General features: G+C 40.0%; 1 protein-coding gene across 1 annotated transcript in view; it reads left to right on the top strand.

Annotated features, from left to right (window-relative positions):
- The window catches only part of slc22a20p.2.L (solute carrier family 22 (organic anion transporter), member 20 gene2 L homeolog), a 41596-nt gene extending 20661 nt beyond the window's left edge, over positions 1–20935 (top strand). The window contains exons 2-11 of the mRNA XM_018257547.2: positions 10484–10860; positions 12900–13003; positions 15434–15588; positions 16152–16320; positions 16398–16521; positions 16891–17006; positions 17115–17329; positions 19664–19772; positions 19877–20080; positions 20186–20935. Coding sequence (XP_018113036.1) covers positions 10495–10860; positions 12900–13003; positions 15434–15588; positions 16152–16320; positions 16398–16521; positions 16891–17006; positions 17115–17329; positions 19664–19772; positions 19877–20080; positions 20186–20342 — 1719 coding nt within the window. The 5' untranslated portion in view covers positions 10484–10494 and the 3' untranslated portion in view covers positions 20343–20935. The remainder of the gene's footprint in view (positions 1–10483; positions 10861–12899; positions 13004–15433; positions 15589–16151; positions 16321–16397; positions 16522–16890; positions 17007–17114; positions 17330–19663; positions 19773–19876; positions 20081–20185) is intronic.
- The last annotated feature ends 1019 nt before the right edge of the window (positions 20936–21954 follow it).

The following is a 21954-nucleotide window of genomic DNA, read 5'->3' as shown; positions in this document are numbered from 1 at the left end:
TATATATATATATATATATATATATATATATATATATATATATATATATAGTAGTCCAAAAGGAACGCACACCATAAGTACAGTCCAAGTCTGGGTGCCAGTCCGTAGTTAATACAATGTATAAAAGTCTGGGTGCCAGTCCGTAGTTAATACAATGTATAAATCCGAAGGTGACAGCACTCCGAGTCAAGTAGTAATATCAACAACAGCAATGAATAAACTATAACAGGTTTATTGTGTCCAACGTTTCGGTTCTATTTCAGAACCTTCATCAGGGAAGGAAAAATAACAGTGCACAATAAAATGGCTATTTAAACCTGCTGGTTTGGCGCCAAAACTTGGTTACTAGGGAGTCCTAGCAACCTTAATTCGTGAGAAAACAGTGATAACCCGCAAACCCAGTGACAGGATGAACGTACCGTTACTAGCAATCTTTGGAAATGCATAGTCACAATCTTAATGCGCTCGATACAGTATGCGCAGCCCCCGTACCCACAATCAGAGCTTACCCGTCAATCGTATTGCAGAGGTGAACCGGAACTTACTCGCGCACCGAGCAGATCAGCGTGCAGGCGTGTAGTCGCGTTGCCTAGCAACCCTAAGCTAGCGTCCGTGTCCAAGCGCATTCACGAGCCTCCATATGAGGCGCATCAGTGTCATATTGCTCAATCTTGCGCTTTACAGGACAAAGGAAGCATGCAGGTCTAAGGGGGGCTGGTACACTAATTAAAGCGAGCCAGAGACCCCTTGTTAACCTGTTGCTAACCCATTGCAACGGACTGAGGGTGCTGAGGACTTATTGCAAGCTACTATTAGTGCCTCGTCGCCTTCCTGCAAAAAGTTCACATGCAAATAATGGGTACTGTGCTGGGTACTCCAGGGATACTGTATATTGTAGCACAGTCAAAAATGGAGAAATAGGAAGTAACGGTACTATAAAGTGAACTGTTAAAAACTATATATAGTATCAGGAAACTGCACAAGTCTGGGAAAAGGAAGAAAGTAGCTACAAAGTGGCTACTAAGTAGCAAAAGCAACACAGTTAAATGTCCAAAAAGTCCATTTAACTGTGTTGCTTTTGCTACTTAGTAGGACTCCCTAGTAACCAAGTTTTGGCGCCAAACCAGCAGGTTTAAATAGCCATTTTATTGTGCACTGTTATTTTTCCTTCCCTGATGAAGGTTCTGAAATAGAACCGAAACGTTGGACACAATAAACCTGTTATAGTTTATTCATTGCTGTTGTTGATATTACTACTTGACTCGGAGTGCTGTCACCTTCGGATTTATATATATATATATATATATATATTTATATATATATATATATATATATATATATACATATAACTAGACAGGTGCACTCAGATGGTGATGCCTAGGTGCTGGAAAAAAAATTCATATCTATAAAGCAAAAAAACTTCCGCACACATAAGTCTTGATAAGTGAAAAAAAGCTGGTAGATTTATTCCAACGTTTCGGCTTACAAACTCAAGCCGTCATAGTTTGTAAGCCGAAACGTTGAAATAAATCTACCAGCTTTTTTCACTTATCAAGACCTATGTGTGCGGAAGTTTTTTTTTAATATATATATATATATAAAATGTGCGTGTGTATAAGCAAAAGACCAGCAAACATTTATGTGTGGGCTGCTTTTTTTTTTTTTTTTGCCAGGGCTGCTTTTTACTCCCAGTCCGGCCCTGACCGGTAGGAAAGGAATGAGGGAGAAAGCTGAGGTACAATCTACAGGCCTCCTGAAAAATATTGAACTTACTCCTGTCCCCACTAAATTTGACTCATGGAAGCTGCAAGAGGGGGTTGAACTGCAGGGTTTGGCATCTGTTGAACGGCTTCCAACCTGAGAGGTGGTGCAGACCTTGAACCTAATAGTCTTGTTTCCGCTCTTGTTCCTCCAAGCACTGCAGAAGGGCCACATCATGACTCCAGCAACGCGTAAAACCCGGCGTGCCATAGGAGAACCGACGTTTAATGAGTCAAGATCAACACGGCAGGCGTCCCCGCCGGCCCACTAGACCACCAGGGTGAGTGTTCCTCACAGAAAACAAACTCCACATGGGAAAGGATGCTGCGTATGAATCTGGGAGAGTAAGAAAAAGGGATGACAACTTTGATCTAATTCTGAATCCTAAATACAGTCAATAAATTCATAATGTCATGGAAACTCATAAAGCGAAACAAAGGACTAAACCAACAAAAGAAACAATACTAGAAAACATTTCAACAGCTTGATGGAATCATTTATTTAACATGGACCCTTCCCCATACCTTGATCACCTAACTTGGGCCACTATTTTGGGGAATCAGAACCGCGCTATGGACTGTCGGGAATATTGTTAATTAATGGTTATAGAGGGCTCTTTCACCCTCTAGGGGGGGAATTTGTAAGAAATAAGCTTCACCAGGAAAATGTTAAATGTACATAATATTTTATGTGTAAATATCAATGTCAAATCAGTGTCGGGCTGGGCCGGCGGGAAACCAGGAAAAAACCCGGTGGGCCCCGGCCTTCATGGGCCCCGCCGGCCCAGCCCCCCTCCCCCAATTTTCTGGCCCCCCTCAGCCGATGTCTGGGCCCCCAAATAAAAATGAATCGGTGCGCATGCGCGTCGGTGTTCGCATGTGCCCACCGGCGTTTGCGTACACACACGAGACGTTTGCACATGCGCGCTGGCGTGTGGCCAGATGTTCGCGAATGTGCACGGGGGGGCCCAGAGTATAGTTACCCAGTGGGCCCCCCCATGTCCAATCCGACCCTGAGTCAAATATTAACATACTGTATATACTAGAGTATAAGCCGAGTTTTTCAGCATCCAAAATGTGCTGAAAAAGTCTAACTCGGCTTATACTCAAGTCAGCGGGCAGTTCGCTAGGGGAGAGAATGCAATGTCACACAGCGCCCTCTGTTGGTTATATGAAAGAATAACAGTGACTGCAATATCACACAGCGCCATCTGTTGGTTATATGAAAGAATAACAGTGCACCCTCTGTTGGTTATATGAAAGATTAACAGTGACTGCAATATCACACAGCGCCCTCTGTTGGTTATATGAAAGAATAACAGTGCACCCTCTGTTGGTTATATGAAAGAATAACAGTGACTGCAATATCACACAGCGCCATCTGTTGGTTATATGAAGGAATAACAGTGATGGCAATATCACACAGCACCCTCTGTTGGTTATACAAAAGATTAACAGTGATGGCAATATCACACAGCACCCTCTGAACATGGTAGTGGGACAGTGGGACAATGCACACAGTAATCCGTTTGGCAATTATCTGTCACCATCAACTTTGCAAAGAAGTCTGGTTGATCGCTGGGGGGGTCGCTTTGGCGGAATGTGCGCTGCTGGGAGACAGGGCTGTAGTTGTGTCTAGGCTTATACTCGAGTCAATACGCTTTCCCAGTTTTCGCAGGTAAAATTAGGTACCTCGGCTTATACTCGGGTCGGCGTATTCTCGGGTCGGCTTATACTCGAGTATATACGGTACCTCCCTAGGCCTGGGCCTTTGTGGCCTTGCCACAAATCCGTGCCTGGTTATAGACAAAGACAGACCTGGGAAAGAGCCAGAAGCGTTAGTGTATTCAAGATAAACAGTTGGCCCTGAGGTGGTGATATGTGACTTAACAGTTTCATTATAATGTGTAAATGAAGGCTAAGTACAGGTTCTCATGATATTATGCAAAGAGCCTGTCAGGATCTCAAAAGCCTTCCTTTACATATGGTGTGGGAAAGTTATATCATCAAACAAGAAACAAGAGTCCATCTGGGCTTCTGTTTAACCAGTTGTCTTGTGGGGGTGAGACTCTAAAAACATAATAAAATGTTAATATAATGTGTCCAAAGTAATATAATGTGTCCAAAGTACAGTCTGGAGTTCTGTTTTAGGGAACAGACCTCTGTGTAGGGGGGTCCACCTCTGAACAGGAACACTGCAGGCCCAGAGACATGCTGTCCAAGGACTGGTAACTATCTCCGTGTCTCTTTATCATTGATTGTTATTACTTATTAGTGTGGTTATAGGTGTAAGAGGTTTTAGAGCATATTGTTTGGAATAGTTGTTGTAACCTTTTTCTTCTTGTTACTGTGGATATTGATTCTTGTTTAAGTTAGAGTTGTTGATTTATCTCACTGGTTGTTTTGATATGCATTGCAAATATCATTCTGAATTTTTCCTTGTACCTTTCCTTATGTGTATATTATGGCTTATTATTTTCTGTAAATGTGTTAGTGTGTTTTGATTTTATATACAAATCATCTTTCCAGTAATACCGTTGGTTGAATATAATTTCTTTGCCAAACCTCCCCGTTAGAACCTACAGTTATTGTATTATTATGGACTAATATAAATAGTTACATAGTTACATAGTTAAATTGGGTTGAAAAAAGACAAAGTCCATCAAGTTCAACCCCTCCAAATGAAAACCCAGAATCCATACACACACACCTCCCTACTTTTACATAAATTCTATATACCCATACCTATACTAACTATAGAGCTTAGTATCACAATAGCCTTTGATATTATGTCTGTCCAAAAAATCATCCAAGCCATTCTTATAGTCATTAACTGAATCATCCATCACAACATCACCCGGCAGTGCATTCCACAACCTCACTGTCCTGACTGTGAAGAACCCTCTACGTTGCTTCAAATGACAGTTCTTTTCTTCTAGTCTAAAGGGGAGGCCTCTGGTACGGTGATCCACTTTATGGGTAAAAAGGTCCCCTGCCATTTGTCTATAATGTCCTCTAATGTACTTGTAAAGTGTAATCATGTCCCCTCGCAAGCGCCTTTTTTCCAACCTTGACAGTCTACCCTAATAATTTAAGTCTTCAATCACTCTAACCAGTTAGTTGCACTTAGCCTCTGCACTCTCTCCAGCTCATTTATATCCCTCTTAAGGACTGGAGTCCAAAACTGCACTGCATACTCCAGATGAGGCCTTACTAGGGACCTATAAAGAGGCATAATTATGTTTTCATCCCTTGAATTGATGCCCTTTTTTATGCAAGACAGAACTTTATTTGCTTTAGTGGCCACAGAATGACACTGCCCAGAATAAGACAACTTGTTATCTACAAAGACCCCTAGATCCTTCTCATTTAAGGAAACTCCCAACACACTGCCATTTAGTGTATAACTTGTATTTATATTATTTTTGCCAAAGTGCATAACCTTGCATTTATCAACATTGAACCTCATTTTCCAGTTTGCTGCCCAGTTTCACAACTTAGACAAATCACTCAGCAAAGTGGCAGCATCCTGCATGGAACCTATAGTTCTGCACAATTTAGTATCATCTGCAAAAATAGAAACAGTACTTTCAATGCCCACCTCCAGGTCATTAATAAACAAGTTGAAAAGCAAGGGACCTAGTACAGAGCCCTGCGGTACTCCACTAACAACACTGGTCCAATTAGAAAATGTTCCATTTACCACCACTCTTTGTAGTCTATCTTTTAGCCAGTTCTCTATCCAGGTACAAATACTATGTTCCAGGCCAACATTCATTAATTTAACCAGTAACCTTCTGTGTGGCACTGTATCAAATGCTTTAGCAAAGTCTAAGTAAATAAATATATTTCATATTAATATTGATATTGTCCATAAGAATATCTTGCAGTAGTACAGGGGGCGGGGCAAAGGGTATGGACTTCAGGTTAAACATTTCTTGTAGTGGTAAATAATTCTTAATCACTCAAAGGAGACATATAGGATAAATTAAAAAAAAAATATTTTGTAGGCAATTATGAGTAATATCATGTGGTGTTGCTTTTACATGGTGCTAAAAATGTACAGTATATTATCGTTAAAAATGGCCCCTGTGTTAGAGCTCCCTATAGATTTTCACTGGTCCCTGTCCATGTTTCAAATGAGGGGTGGGCGTGTCCTAACAGTCCCTGCCAGAAGCACAGTAGGAGGGGGAACAGCCAATCACAGCCCTGCAGTCACACAAGCAAAGACAGGTGTCAGTTCCCTATCAGGTCCTGCTAGCTGCTGATTGGTTCCTGTCCTACAGTGCAGTGAGCTGAGTGCCGCCGGTAGCCCTGCACAGCCTGAATTCCAAATGAAGTGGAAGAGAAGGGAGGGATTATTAGGGTTTTTGCAGAAATATTCAAAAAATCTGCCTGAAACATTATTTTTTTAAGCACAATTCTTCTTTATCTAAATGAGTATAATGCACTAGTACATTCTAATGTCTCCTTCAACACAATTGTGCATGCTACTGATATTACCCACTGATATTTGACCTGACATCAGCTGTAAATTCCATTTTTATTTTGCCAATTTTAACAATTGGTACATAGCAAGGTGCTCAACACTATGTTGTATTCATCAATTGTTAAAGATTGGGATAAATTACTTGCATATTCCACAATGGATTCTTTATCGGTCAATTCTGATATGGTTTGTCTATTTTCAGTTGTATTGAATCCTTTGGTTAGTTTTGTTGCTACTCGATAAGCCTTATCAGTTCTTATTCTTCAAACTTTGGCCTCTACAGAATCATCTCCAGTTTGTAGAGCTACATCTACATCAAGTTGTGTTGTGGACTATCTTGATCACAAGCTGCATGAATGCCAACAGGTGTATACCTTCAGTTGTTGTAATGACATCAGCAAAAAAAGGTTTCAGCAGTTTGCATGATTACAATCACAAGATTTTTCATTTCAACACTATGGTTTGTATGTCCAAATGTTATGCACCCCAGTGATTATATTCACTTAAATGATATCCAGGGATGTTACTACTTTTAGTTTAAAGGGATATTGTCATGGGAAAACATGTTTTTTTCAAAACACATCAGTTAATAGTGCTGCTCCAGCAGAATTCTGCACTGAAATCCAATTCTCAAAAGAGCAAACAGATTTGTTTATATTCAATTTTGAAATCTGACATGGGGCTAGACATATTATCAGTTTCCTAGCTGCCCCCAGTCATGTGACTTGTACCTGCACTTAAGGATGGAACTACTTTCTGGCAGGCTGTTATTTCTCCTACTTAATGTAACTGAATCACTCTCAGTGGGACTTGGCTTTTACTATTGAGTATTGTTCTTAGATCTACCAGAGAGCTGTTATCTTGTGTTAAGCTGGCCATAGACCCAAAGATCTGATCCTCGATTCGTACGATTTCCGGACCGTGTGTGGAGAGTCTCGACGTTTTTCGTCCGGTGGAGATCGGTCGTTTGTCTATCGGACAGGTTAAAAGATTTCTGTTGGCTGCCGATAATATCTCTGCATGTATTGCCGATCGTATGATTTTCAGAGGGAGACTGTCACTAGATTTTGTAGGAGATAACTTTTGTACGATTGCTGTCACGGGCATAACATCGGCTGATCTGTTCTTTTGTACTTTATTTGATCGGAATGGTTAGTGGCAGGTCGGTAGATGGGGAAGTCTGATCGTACGATGATTCGTATGATCAGATCTTTGCGTCTATGGCCAGCTTAAGGGAGCTGCTAGCTGGTTACCTTCCCATTGTTCTTTTGTTAGGCTGCTGCTGGGGGGGGAGGGGGTGATATCACTCCAACTTGCAGTACAGCAGTAAAGATTGACTGAAGTTTATCAGAGCACAAGTCACATGACTGGGGGCAACTGGCAAATTGACAATATGTCTAGCCCCATGTCAGATTTCAAAATTGAATATAAAAAAATAAGTTTGCTCTTTTGAGAATTGGATTTCAGTGCAAAATTCTGCTGGAGCAGCACTATTAACTGATAATCACTTTGTGGTGTTTAAGGAGCATCACGGGTATCAGGTAAGTGATGATATTTTATTATGTTTAGTTATCTGACCTTTTGATAACATTAAAATTCAACTTCATGACCTTTTAGTGATTGGGTCAATTCAAGGAATATAATTAAAGGGTTTGTTCACCTTTAGATGAACATTTTCTGTGCTGCAGACATTGATAATTTGAAACAATTTGCAATTAGTCTTCATTTTTTATTTGTATGGTTTTCTAGTTTATATTTTCCAGTTTGATTTTTAAGCTATCTAGTTGCTATGGTCTTATTTACCCTAGTAACCAGGCAGCTTTTGAATGAGAGACTGGAATATAAATATCGGAGGGATTAAAAATAGGAAGGTAAGTGGGAACAATTAGTCTCACAGAACAGTCGTTTCTTGGATCCTGGGGTCACTGACCCCCATTTGAATAAGAGGCAGAAGATGAAGCCAATAATTAGAAAAACTATTACAATGTTGTTAGGAAATAGACATTCTATAACATGCTAAAAATTAACTTAAAAATGAACTACCCCGAATGTTGAGCTATTTTTTTGTGCACTTCGTCTAGGGGTTAATCCAAATTCGATTTGAATTTGAAAAAAATTCTGAAATTCGAATATTCGAATATTCACCTTACATTTGAGTATGGTTTAAAGGGTGCTATTCTGATACAATTTGCAATTGGTCTTTTTGTAGTTGTAGAATAATTAATCTTTTTGTTCAACAGGGTCAAATTTACCCTAGCAACCAGGCAGTGGTTTGAATGAGATACTAGAATATAAATAGGAGAGGGTCTGAATGGAAAGATAAGTAATACAAATAACAATAATATTGTAGCCTCAAAGAGTAATAGTTTTTTGGCTGCCGGCGAAAGCTGGAAAGAGTCAGAAGTGGAAAGTTAATTTAAAAAAAAAACTATAAAAAATGAAGACCGATTGCGAAGTTACTAAGAAAGGACCATTTTATAACACCCTAAAAGTTAACTTACTGGTGAATCACCCCTTTAAGGCTCCTTTACAAATACTGTACAAGTGCAAAATTTATGAAAATAGATGCAAAAATGCGCACCTTTAGGGCAGTGGCCGGCAGGGAGATTTGTCTCCATTGGAAATAACTGAAATCACCAGTGGTATAACCAAGGCATCGCTTCATTCTTCCAAAGTCGCCCCCAAAGTTGCCTCGGGAGGAAACTTTGGGCAATTTCGCAATGTGATGGTTTTACAGCAGGCGATTTCAGTTATTTCTAATAAAGACGCGTTTTTGGGAGATTTGGACATTTTTATAGCGACCTGCAAATCTCCCCATCAGCCACTGCCCGTAAACAATATTAATACATACAATATGATACTTGCACTGACACACACTCCTAAAGGTAAAGGAGGACACCCAGATCTACTAGTAGCAGCTACTTGTCACAGCTACAAAATAGACAATGATAATTGGCTACTACAGGGGGTATTTATTAAAACCAGACAAACCTGGCAATCTGTGGATCTGTGAGTTCTGGCAAATGCCAGAGGGGCTGCTATAAGATGCCATAGACAGTGACTATTTAGTGGGCTTGATATTTGGGCCTTTTGTACTTTAAATGCCAGGGCCTATTTTGAATAACTGGCCCAGGACTAAGTAAGGTTATACCCCAAATCTTTGTTTTAAAGTTTTCTCATTAATAGAAATTAAAGATACAATAGCTAGTTTAAAATCAGTTGGTCATGTGATACTTCACAAGCTATTCCAGCTCTATGCGTGAAACACAAGCATTAAGCCCCACTCTACCAGAATTCAGAATTTTGCATGTTTGTCATATTTATTATACGGAACAAAATTGTAGGCATTATTTGGGTATGATTGAGAGCTGCAATATTGTCTGCCTCAGTAGAATGTTAGTACCCAGCACCCCGATAGCAGGCTTACTATTACTGTTGTTCATTATGAATGCCTGTGGTTTATATGAAAGTATCAGTTTATATTTTCAAGAAGAGTCCCCAACCTTTTTTACCCGTGAGCCACAGTCAAATATAGAAAGAGTTGGTTATTGGAGAGCAACACAAGCATTAAAAAGTCCCTGGGGATGCCAAATAAGGACTGCTATTGGCTATTTGGTAGACCCTTTATGAACTATCAGCTGAAGGAGGCTCTGTTTGGCAGTACACCTGTTTTTTATGCAACAAAAACTTGCCTCCAAAATAGAAATTCAAAAATAAGAACCTGCTTTGAGGCCACTGGGAGCCAAGGGGTTAGGGAAGCTGCTCATGAGCCACTGGTTGGGGATTACTGCTCTAATGCATTACTGTCCAAACTGAAATGGAAAACCATTAGGTCTTCATTAGTTGATATGGATATCAGTCTGGAATTCTTGTGAAAATTCACAATGACGTCATGCCATACTTTTCATGCACTGGGGCAGTTTATAAAATTGCTATATGGAAAAATCTCCTTTACCCTTTCTCTACATTAATATGAGATACCAAATACCCATATGATACCCATATGAGATACCAAATAGTAATGTTTTAACCAGTCTAAAATGTATGTAAAAAATAGATAAGATATATATTCCCTGGACTTTCGCTTCACTGCCAGTTTAGCCACTGAGGCCAACAGCAAATATACAATAAAACTAACTGGCTAGAGAGCAGCACATTGCCAAGATTTATAAGTAACACAAGCAAAAAAAAGTTACATTGCCTTCAGACTGCTGACCTGCATTTGTATTTGTAGAACACATCGCAATGGGTTTCAATGATCTCCTGCTGAGTGTCGGTGGCCTGGGACGGTTTCAAATCATCCATACTACAATGCTGTTGATTCCAATGATCTTTATGAGTTGCCATAACTTTTTACAAAACTTCACTGCTGCTATTCCTGCACACCGCTGTTGGGTACCCTCGTTGGACAACAATACAATGGGCTATGACCAGAATGATCTGCCAGCATTTATTCCTGTGGACGAAAGTGAAAAGCCCATGAGCTGCTTGCGTTACAGGAGAACTCTCTATAATATGTGGACAAATGGTACTTTAACAAACTATACAGAACCTTGTGAAGATGGATGGGTCTATGATAAGAGTGACTTCTCTTCTACCATTGTCACAGAGGTAATGCACAGCTAACACAAGTGGAACTAGTTTATATTATCTATTTTCTTTAAATACAGTTTACTCCAGATTCTCTGTGCTGTATTTTTCCATACTGTATGTGCCATTAGTCTCAGAAATGCCGCAGTATCAGGTCCGAGTGCTCTAAACTTTACATCATTTATCCAGATAACCAGTTGGAAGTAGACTAAGTGCAGACACACACGGTCAGATTCGGGGAGATTAGTCACCCCGCGACAAATTTCCTCTTCTTCGGGCCGACTTATCTCCCCAAACTACTTTCCCTGCCTTTCCGTCGGCTAGAATGTAAATCGCCACAGGGATGGCACTCAGAGCACTTCGTTTTCTGAAGTTTCCACTTTGGGCAACTTCGGAAAACAAAGCGCTCCGAGTGGCATCCTGCCAGCAACTAATCTCCCCTAAACTCTGCCCTAATAGTCGCTTTTTATCTTATGTGAATAACTTTAAAGCTACCCAGTGGGACTGCTGAAGGTGGCCCTTCCATTGTTATTTTTAAGCAGCTATAATCAGGCCTTCCTAAGGCATTTCTGTGGAAGAATTCAGGGGGGATATCTATAACCATAATCCAATGCAAACACAACAGATTGTCAGTGGAGTTTAGGACTAACTGACTACCTATCCCTATCTATTGCTCCTGGGCAATTTAACTGTGGGTCCAATACCTCTACTCTAAAAATAATCAATGCTGACAATATGTGGTTATTAATCTGTAGACACCTTTATTTTGTGGTTCACTATATGTTTTGGGATACCTCCCTTTCTCAAATCAAAAACAAACAATGTGGTGCACTGCAAGGCAGCAGGCAAACCTCATTTTCTGCTTGCTGATTTGCTACTACCCCTAAGCTTAGCTTCTCAACAGCTGCCCAGAACTCACTGAGCATGTGCATGTCACTGACATTCCTAAGAAAAACCAAGATGGTGACCCCAGTGACAATTTTGAAGACCTGGATCATTACTGTTATAAAGATGCGGAACCTTTAGGCTGGTGCATTAAGTTCAGTATATAAAATATGGCATTTCTAGCCATATTCATTTTTAGGATTTAGTTCTTTTTTTAAAACTCCAAAGTTGACTTCCTGACAGACGTACAGATATGGGATCTCTTACGCAGAAACAAAATATCTATTTCTGAAATATGGAAAGACTATCTCTCATAGAGTAAATTTGAAGCAAATAATATGAACATCCAACGACTTCCTTTTTTCTGTAGTAACCAAACAGTGCCTTGTACATGATGGTTACTTAACTGCATACATCCATACTGATGGCAAAATCGTCCTATTGGGTTTATTAAATGTTTAAACGTTCTTTAGTAGATTTAGGGGATTATTTATCAATGGTCAAGTTTGGTTTATGAAGTTTTTTCTACTTCGAATAAACTCACAACTCGAATGTTTGCTTATTTATGTAAAAACTCGAATGTGAAATACTTGAATTGATTGAGTTATTGGTGCAAAAAAAAAACTCAAATACCTCAAATTGATCAAATTTACAACGCAGACCACCGAAAAAAAATAATAATGAAGGCTAAAAACGTCTTCAAATGGTTCAAGGGACCCAGTGGCGGAACTACAGGGGGAGCAGGGGGTACAATTGGGCCAGGGTCCGCACCCCCTCAAGGCCCCCGGCAGCTCGCGCACTGCCGACTTCCGGCCGTCAGATATACAGGTAGAAACAATAGAATTCTACTTGTATCTGATGATTCAGCACAAACAGTGGGCGATCAGGTGCCTGCAAAGAAGCCCGATTAAAATTTTTCAACCCAATCGAGTCGACCGATATCCAAGTCTTCTGTCAATATTGGTCAGCTCATCTCCCACCATACAAGCACCGAATATCGTACGAAGATTTTTTCCTACGATATTATAGGTGCGTCTATGGCCTCCTTTAGAGTAGCCATATAAGAAGCTAAATAAAACAGTACTATCGTATATTTGAAACTGCTTTTGTACAATTGAAATGTTTGTGCTTGGTGATCTTCTATTCTGTGTTTTCTTAAAAAATTTTTATTGCAGTGGGACTTGATCTGTAAACTTCGTCAAATGAGGCAAATAGCCCAGTCCATCTACATGGCAGGAGTGTTGGTGGGAGCTGTAGTGCTTGGAGGAGTGTCTGACAGGTATTTTATAAAACATACAGACTTGTTAAGCAGTAACGCTGCAACGCTTTATAAATGCAAGAGCACAGTACAAAATCATGCAACAAAAGGGAATGGTACAATCCCTGGGCTTTAAATCTCCAGGCTGCCTATACCAGAGAGCTCACCCTAAAGGTGGCCATACACGGGCCGATAAAAGCTGCCGACAGACCGAGTCGGCAGCTTATTGGCCCGTGTATGGGGGCCCCCGACGGGCTTCCCCGATCGAGATCTGGCCGAAAGTCGGCCAGATCTCGATCGGATGGGATTAAAAATCCCGTCGGATCGCGGCCGCATCTGTTCGTTGATGCGGTCCCGCGATCCGACCGCCCGTTTGGCGAACGCTAGGATCTGATCGTTGGGCCCTAGGGCCCACGATCGGATCAGCCCGATATTGCCCACCTCAAGGTGGGCATATCGGAGGGAGATCCGCTCGTTTGGCGACATCGCCAAACGAGCGGATCTATCCGTGTATGGCCACCTTAAGGGTAAGGGCACACGGGCAGATTCGGGGAGGTTAGTCGCCCCGGTGACAAATCTCCTCTTCTTTGGGGCGACAATCTCTTCGAACTGCCTTCCCCTACTTTCCTGCCAGGTATAATGAAAAATCGGCAGCGGGATGGCACTCGCGGCGCTTCATTTTCTGAAGTCGCCTGAAGTTTCCTCATGAGGCAACTTTGGCTGACTTCGGAAAACGAAGTGCCACGAGTGCCATCCCACTAGCGATTTTTCATTATAGCCGGCAGGAAGGAAGTTCGGGAGATTGACGCCCTGAAGAAGAGACGAAGAAAAGATTTGACAGGTCTGTCTGGGAGTTTTGGGTATTCACACAGTCAGGGGAGAAGGGTGAAATCTTTGTTTGGGGAGTACCAATAGAAGTTTATCCATGGGAGAGCTTATAATTATATATTAATATATAGTAGTCCGTTTCTTTTGTTGTGGCTAGTCCTCCCTAAATCTTTATTATATTCCACTGTAAGCAGTTGTGGTACCACATATGCTTTAAAGACCACACCTCGGATTCAACCTACCCCATCTCCAATCTTACAAAACTCCTCCATTGATCCACTCAAATCCCATTCCTCTCTAGTAGGTAACCCCACCCCTTTTAATGTCAGTACACCATTTCCCCCACACTAATGGCAGCCTTGCCCATAAATCCTTGTTTTTAGCCAGGAGGAAGAACATTCCATTCACTTCTACTGAGCACACAGAATAGCCTTTTTATTCTTCACTGGCCAATGCCCCACAGCCAGTGGCCAGCCAGATGAGATAGTGCCATCCTTTTTTTTTTTATTATTTTTTCTCTTGCCTTTCCATCCTTCATTCCATTTAATATTTTTTCCATAAAGAATTAAATACACTAGAGCACAAAACAATAGGAGGGTAAAAGTTACTTTGTGGCCCCCTGATCCTTTGTGAATATTTCTTTATATGTGTCAACGCACCATTTTTTTTAATTTTCAAATCATGAGTTAGAACCAACCTGAAGTAAAGTTGGAATTCTGAATATAAATGTAGTTAGCAATGAACTTAAAATGCACTACAGAACCCATTTTGGTAGCTGCAGTCCTCACTGAGGTTTACTGATGAAGTCGGTTCACCATCTCATTTGACTGTGACTTGCCTGCCCTAATACATATATTGATATATATTTATATTATTTACAAGGAGAAGGAAAGGTTAAAACTAAATAAGCTTTATCAGAAAGGTCTATAAAAAATACACTAGTAAACCCTCAAAGTAGTCCTCTGTCAAAAGAGAGACCACATTTCTTTCCTTCTATTGTGTACACATGGGCTTCTGTATCAGACTTCCTGTTTTTCATCTTAAACCTCCAGGGCTTGGACTTGAGCATGCTCAGTTTGCACCTCTCCCCCTCCATCCTCCCTGCTGTAATCTGAGTTCAGAGCTATGAGTGAGCAAGGAAAGACTCAGGCAGGAAATTATGTCACAGCAAGCTAATATGGCAGCTGCTATCCTAAACAAACAGAGACAGTGTCTAGAGCTGTTTAGCTGTATGGAAAATTCTAAAGAATACAAATGACATTCTAACTTGCACTTGTGTGGCTAATCTATTGGCAATAAACTGCCTTGGTAGCTTTCCTTATTCTTCAAGGGACAGTATACCCCAAGGTTCAGCATGAGTACAATGAACAGGGCTTGTGCTAAACATACATTTTGTCAATAGTTGTAAGTACAAAAAAATCTATATTTTTTGTTATTTCTTGAGCTAAACATGGCAAATGGGGACATTGCAACAACTTCATGTTTGGTTCTTAAATAGTAGATAATTAGATCACCCTTTGTTCTAACTATTTTGTAAGCAAGACTCCATTATGCAAGGAGAAAATATTTGTATTTAAGTATGAAGTCCTTAGATACATTTTTTGTTTTATTTTCTTGATGCAGATTTGGAAGGAGGGCTATCCTGATTGTCGCAAACCTTGCAATGGCTGTCTGTGGGACCTGTGCTGCTTTCCTTCCCAACTTTATTACCTATTGCACGTTCCGATGTCTCTGTGGGATCGCATTCTCAGGCATCGTTCTCAATTCCAACTCTCTGAGTAGGACTGTTTTGGGCCTCGTGCTTCTATATCCTTTATCCTTGTCAGCTCTGTTTTATGGTTTATCTTCATGACAATTTGAGGGTTATTTACTAAACTTGATTATTTTTTTTTCTGAGCAAAGTTTTTTGGGCAAAAACTTAAATTTTCAGAGGGGAAAAAAACTAATTTTTTTCAAGATTTATTATACCCAGAAGATGCAAAAAGTCAGAATACGAAAATCCTCAATCTCAAACCTGTTAAGTTCATGCATAAGTCAATTGGAGATGTCCCTTTTACAATTTGAAGATACCATGATCTGCTCTGGGTTTAGTCTGATCAGAAACCCAGAAAAAAAATTGAGATTCGAGTTTTTGCTCGATTTTATTGAGTTTTTTCCCACCACGGCTTTTTCGAATTATTTTATTGATATATAATATAAAGTCATGGATGTGAGTTTGGTTGAGCTTGGTTTAATAAAAATATGAGATAAATTAGAGTATGTTAATAACATTCTGGCATAGTTATATTTACAGTATTGGCTGCTATGTAGGTACTAAAGTATATTTATCCCTCATTGACAGTTCTTGAATGGACACCACCAAAGGGACGGACTGTCTTGGGAACTCTATTCACTGCTAGCTTTACCTGTGGCCAGCTTCTGTTAGCAGCACTGGCGTATGGCATCAGAGAATGGCGGTGGCTGCAGTTCACTGTATCTGCCCCATTTTACTTCTTCTTCTTGTATTCTTGGTAAGCAGAACACCTTATGGATTTGTTTTCTCATTATCTATTGGGGCACTTATAAATACCTTATATTTCCCTTCCAGGTTGGTGCCAGAATCTGCACGTTGGCTCATACTGAAAGGTCGATCTCGTGAAGCTCTAAAATACCTGCGAAGAGTAGCCATAATAAATGGAAAAAGAAAGGAAGGAGAAATGTTATCTCAGAAGGTAAATTTTGGACCCTCTAGTTTTGTAACATGCTTACAATGGTCTCGATTCAGTTTAATCCCACTAGTGGTACGTCTGGGCTATATACAAAGTAAAAATGAATCACTGCATTTGAAGTTTTCATGTTTTATTCTCATAGGACATTGGATTTAATTTTTTATAATGCTTCATGGCTAGTTAATCCTTACACCAAAGCTTCAAGGAACAATATGCATTGTATCTCCAATTGCTTCTTTACATAACCTTCACCTCTAGGCACAGTTCTCAGTTTGGGATCTTGATATAAACTTGTGTTACATTGTCTGTACTCTAGAATGTAAAATAGTCCTTCGTCCAGTGTTCTTAAAATACAATTGTACTCTGTTTCAGATACTTATCTCCCACATGCAATCTGAAATAAGCCAAGTTAAACGTTCGCACTCGATATTTGATTTGTTTCGTACCCCAGGAATGCGTAAAGTGACTATATGCCTCATGATGGTATGGTAAGCAACCTCACACTGTTTTTCTTTTTAACAGCAACCCCCAAACTATAATTCTTTTGCTCCAACTCCCCAGCACCTGTGGAAGTTTTTTTTAACCTTTTTAACCAGGTTTTCTTCAGGTGTTGCATTTTATGGAATTGGTATGGACCTTCAGAACTTTGGAATCAGTATTTTCCTGCTGCAGTTTACATTTGGAGCCATTGATTTGCCCGCTAAGTTGGTTGCTGCACTGTTAATGACCTACGCAGGACGACGCGTGACACAGACTACAGTACTGATTTTAGCTGGGGTGGCACTCCTGGCCAATGCCTTTATACCTCAGGGTGAGTTTAATGGCCATGACTGCTACTTCAATTACATTTTCTCTCACTACCTATCATATTAGTTATCCTCAGAAGAGGGCATTTCATCTGTTAGACATGGTGAACATCTTCCACCACAATTCAATGGAATAGCCCATGAAAAAGATCAGTAACTCACTAAAAAGTCTTAGGGGGCTCAGGTACACTGCCCTGATCCTTCAGCCAGGGGACCAGAAACAACTGTATTTGGTAGAAGCAGGCACTCAAACAGCAGACCTGTTGAAGAGCTACTCACCGAGTGCCTGTTTCTACCAAAAATGGTTTAACATCTTCCAACACTCTTGGTGGCAAATAGACTTCACAGTACTTGCTGAACAGTAGAATGTTGAGAGATAGAGTATAGGGCAGTCAGGTAATTCAGTCATAACACTGCAATGCAGATTTGCTTTTACAGTTGAATCTAAGCATGATTGTTGAAATGTGGATAGATGCATGATGATATGATGCTCTGTTGGCTGCCAAGGAATTACCACATTACTTACAATATAAAAACTGCAATACCTAAACCTAGAACATGTAAAGATAAACAAGGGTCCAGGACCGGATGGTATTCATCCCAGGGTACTAAACGAGCTTAGCTCTGTAATTGCCAAACCTTTTTACTTAATTATTCAGGATTCATTGAGGTCTGGCATAGTGCCGAGAGATTGGTGAGAGATTGGTGAATTGCTAATGTGGTGCCCCTATTCAAGAAAGGATTTTGTTCTCAGCCTCATAGCTACAGGACAGTTAGTCTGACATCAGTGGTATGAAAGATTTTCAAAGGCATATTGAGTTAAGTTGACTTTATTGCAAATAACATTATGTATTTGTGCCAGCATGGTTTTATGCATTAGAGTATCAAAACAGGAGGGTTGTGGGAGCACTCTAAAGGCTTTAAAGTATATATAAATGATAAGTATAATAAATGCTATTGCATATGTACCCAAAACAGGGGTTATTTTGTTACATTTTTGTATTTATGCATTAGAGACCTTGCCAGACTAATTGAATTGCCTGTTATGAGGAGATGAGCAGGAACCTAGACTCTGGGTGGCAGTGGATGTGATCTACTTAGACTTTGCTAAAGCATTTGATACAGTGCCACACAGAAGGTTACTGGCTAAATTAAGGAATATTGGCCTTACACTTAGTATTTGTACTTGGATAGAGAACTAGCTGAAGGATAGATTACAAAGAGTAGTGGTAAATGGAACATTCTCTAATTGGACCAGTGTTAGTGGAGTACCGCAGGGCTCTGTACTTGGTCCCTTGCTTTTTAACTTGTTTATTAATGACCATTGAAAGTACTGCTTCGATTTTTGCTGATGATACTAAATTGTGCAGAACTATAAGCCCAATGCAGGATGCTGCCAGTAAAAAAGGGTAAAACTGAGGTTCAATGTTAATAAATGCAAGGTTATGCACTTTGGCAGATATAATATAAATGCAAGTTATACATCAAATGTTAATGTGTTGGGAGTTTCCTTAACTGAGAAGGATCTGGGGGATTTTGTAGATAACTTGTCTAATTCTGGGCAGTGTCATTCTGTGGCAACTAAAGCAAATAAATTACTGTCTTGCATAAAAAAGGGCATTAACTCAAGGGATAAAACATAATTATGCCTCTTTATAGGTCCCTGGTGAGGCCTCATCTGGAGTATGCAGTGCAGTTTTGGACTCCAGTCCTTAAGAGGGATATAAATGAGCTGGAGAGAGTGCAGAGACGTGCAACTAAACTGGTTAGAGGAATGGAAGATTTAAATTATGAGGGGAGACTGTCAAGGTTGGGGTTGTTTTCTCTGGATATAAGGCACTTGCCTGGGGACATGATTACACTTTACAAGTACATTAGTGGATATTATAGACAGATAATGGGGGCTCTTTTTCCATAAAAATAATCACTGCTACAGAGGCCACCCCTTTAGACTAGAGGAGCAGAACTTTCATTTGAAGCAGCGTAGGCAGTTCTTCACAGTGAGGTTGTGGAATGCACTGCCAGATGATGTTGCGATGGCCGATTTGGTTATTGCTTTTAGGAGGAGCTTGGATGATTTCTTGAACAAGCTTAATATTATAGGCTATTGTGATACTAAAATCTACAATTAGTATAGATGTTGGTATAAATATTTTATATGAGTGTATGGAGTGGTCGGTGTCAGTGTGTGTTTGTATGGACTCTGGGTTTCATATGATAGACTTTGGCCTTCTTTCAACTCAAATTAACTATGTAACTATGTAGTCCAAGATATTCGTTATGTATGAAATATGAGCAGTAATTATCGTTATTGCACCTAATTCCTTATCTCCTTCTAGACATGAAGATATTGCGTATGGTTCTGGCTGTTTTTGGGAAAGGATGTATGGCAGCATCTTTTGCTTGTGCCTACCTGTTCTCAGGAGAACTGTTTCCCACAGTGATCAGGTTGGTGGTGAGCCTTTATGCAACAGTGGGTTGTGGGTGGAAATTAAGCTTTATACAAGAGAGTCAATAAATAAAAGTGATAATTCCATCTCTATTCCATACAGACAGACCGGGACAGGTGTTGTTGCAATGATGGCCCGAGTAGGCTCTGTGGTGGCTCCATTGATATTGTTGCTCTGGGAAATCTCACCTATCCTACCATCTGCGATCTATGGTGTGACTGCTATAATATCTGGAGGTGCAGCCACATTTCTGATGGAAACCCGCAACCAGCAGCTGCCCGAAAGTGTTGAAGAGGTGGAAGCCAGGTAATAAGCTTATTGTACATCACATAGTTCTATTTGAAGACATAGTCTACTTTGTGTTTTCAACATTATCTATGACTCCTATATAACAGATCTCCCTCTTTTAAGGTCACGAGACAAAGGTACCGTTAAAAAGATTTCAAAGGAAGAGGTGCCTCTTAACCAATGTGAGTCACAAAAGATGGTTCCCAAAGATGAAGTTCCACTTAACCAGAGTCAGTCACATTCTGCACCACCCAAAGCACTTATGGTGGACACTGTCTGAAGCCACCAACCTGTTATTTTTCATTGTGTTTTCTGATATGGACTGTCACACAAGAACAGAAACAGAGAATGTTCTGTTATTTATGCAACGCCCAATAACGTTTCAAGTTGGATTACAAGGAAAAAAGAATGTAAATATTAGCATATATTGTGCCCTGAGCACTTCTAAACACCCTTGCAGCGCTGATTTTATAGTCACTTAAGTTGCTGTAAAAGAGCATTTTGTTCACATGCTAGATAAGTTTGCATCAAGCAGATACTGAGAACCTGGAGCAGGGTATATTACCAGGTTGTGAAAAGACCACAATCAGACCTATACATTCAGAATGGGTCCATTCTGGATGCCCCGTACTAACCTGAACCTAATATATATATATATATATATAAATAATACACAAAAGCCATGAATATCTTGTAAATTATATCCTTATCCATCAGTTATAAATGGTGAGTAATGATGTCATTTTTGTCACATGACTCACTAAAACTTGTGTATTATAAGAAATAAAGGACCCCTTGTTGGAAAATATGAGGATATTATAACCTCAGAGCTCCATGACCTTTAATATGGTCATGGACCTCTTTGGTGACTTATAGGGGTATATTTATCAAAGAGTGAAGTTAGAGATCACCACAGTCCGCTAGACTGAAATACCGCCTCTCTCTCTATTCCTTTCTATGGGATTTTTAAAGGCGTATTTATCAAAAATCCCATAGAAATAACTTTACTTTTTAATAAATATACCCCATAATATCCTTATATTTTACAATAGGGGGTACTTTATTCACTACATAATAAATATATATATATATATATATATATATATATATATATATATATATATATATATATATATATATATGCCTGGGTGCCGGTCAACACATTAGTATAGCAGAAAACAAACAAACCACACTCCAAGGACTTCGTGTCTCAAAAGCCAAGTGAAGGTTTATTCTTGCTCAACATTTCGGCGCTCCAACTGAGGCCGTCTTCAGGAGGGTGAATACACACACAACAGTGAATCAGATTTAAAGTGTAAATTAGGCCTCAAACAGCATAATGATGATGTCATCAACAAGTGCCAGACAGCTCAGCACAATTGCACAATTGCTGAACTGGGTGCCATAATGTAATAGTGCATAAATAAGTATCTGTAAAAGTGATATCAAATTACTGTGCACAAAAATAAAGTCAATACATATAGAGTGTTATTTCAGGGTTTGCTACGTGCCCGTGTCATTAAAATAATGCCAATAGTGAACACGACTCTGATACAAGGCTGTGGAAGAGGTCCCCAATCCACTCTTTGGAGAGAGTGCGTTTATAAGCTCAATATCGCCCCTTTGCTGGCAGTGGCAAAGCAATTATGAACCACCAAGGATCAAACTCATTGGCCATCAAACCCTTACTTGCCTTCACTTGGCTTTTGAGACACAAAGTCCTTGGAGTGTGGTCGTCTTTTCCCTGACGAAGGCTCCAACATGGAGCCGAAACGTTGGAACTAATAAACCTGGCATATTACTAATCTTTTTTGGCGTTATTTACTTCCTTGGAGTGCTGTTATTTGGCGAAATATATATATATATATGCATAAGAGCGATACAATGTTTGT

The sequence above is a fragment of the Xenopus laevis genome, chromosome 4L, assembly GCF_017654675.1.
Source record: "Xenopus laevis strain J_2021 chromosome 4L, Xenopus_laevis_v10.1, whole genome shotgun sequence".
NCBI lineage: Eukaryota > Metazoa > Chordata > Amphibia > Anura > Pipidae > Xenopus > Xenopus laevis.
This window is presented reverse-complemented; position numbering and strand designations above follow the sequence as displayed.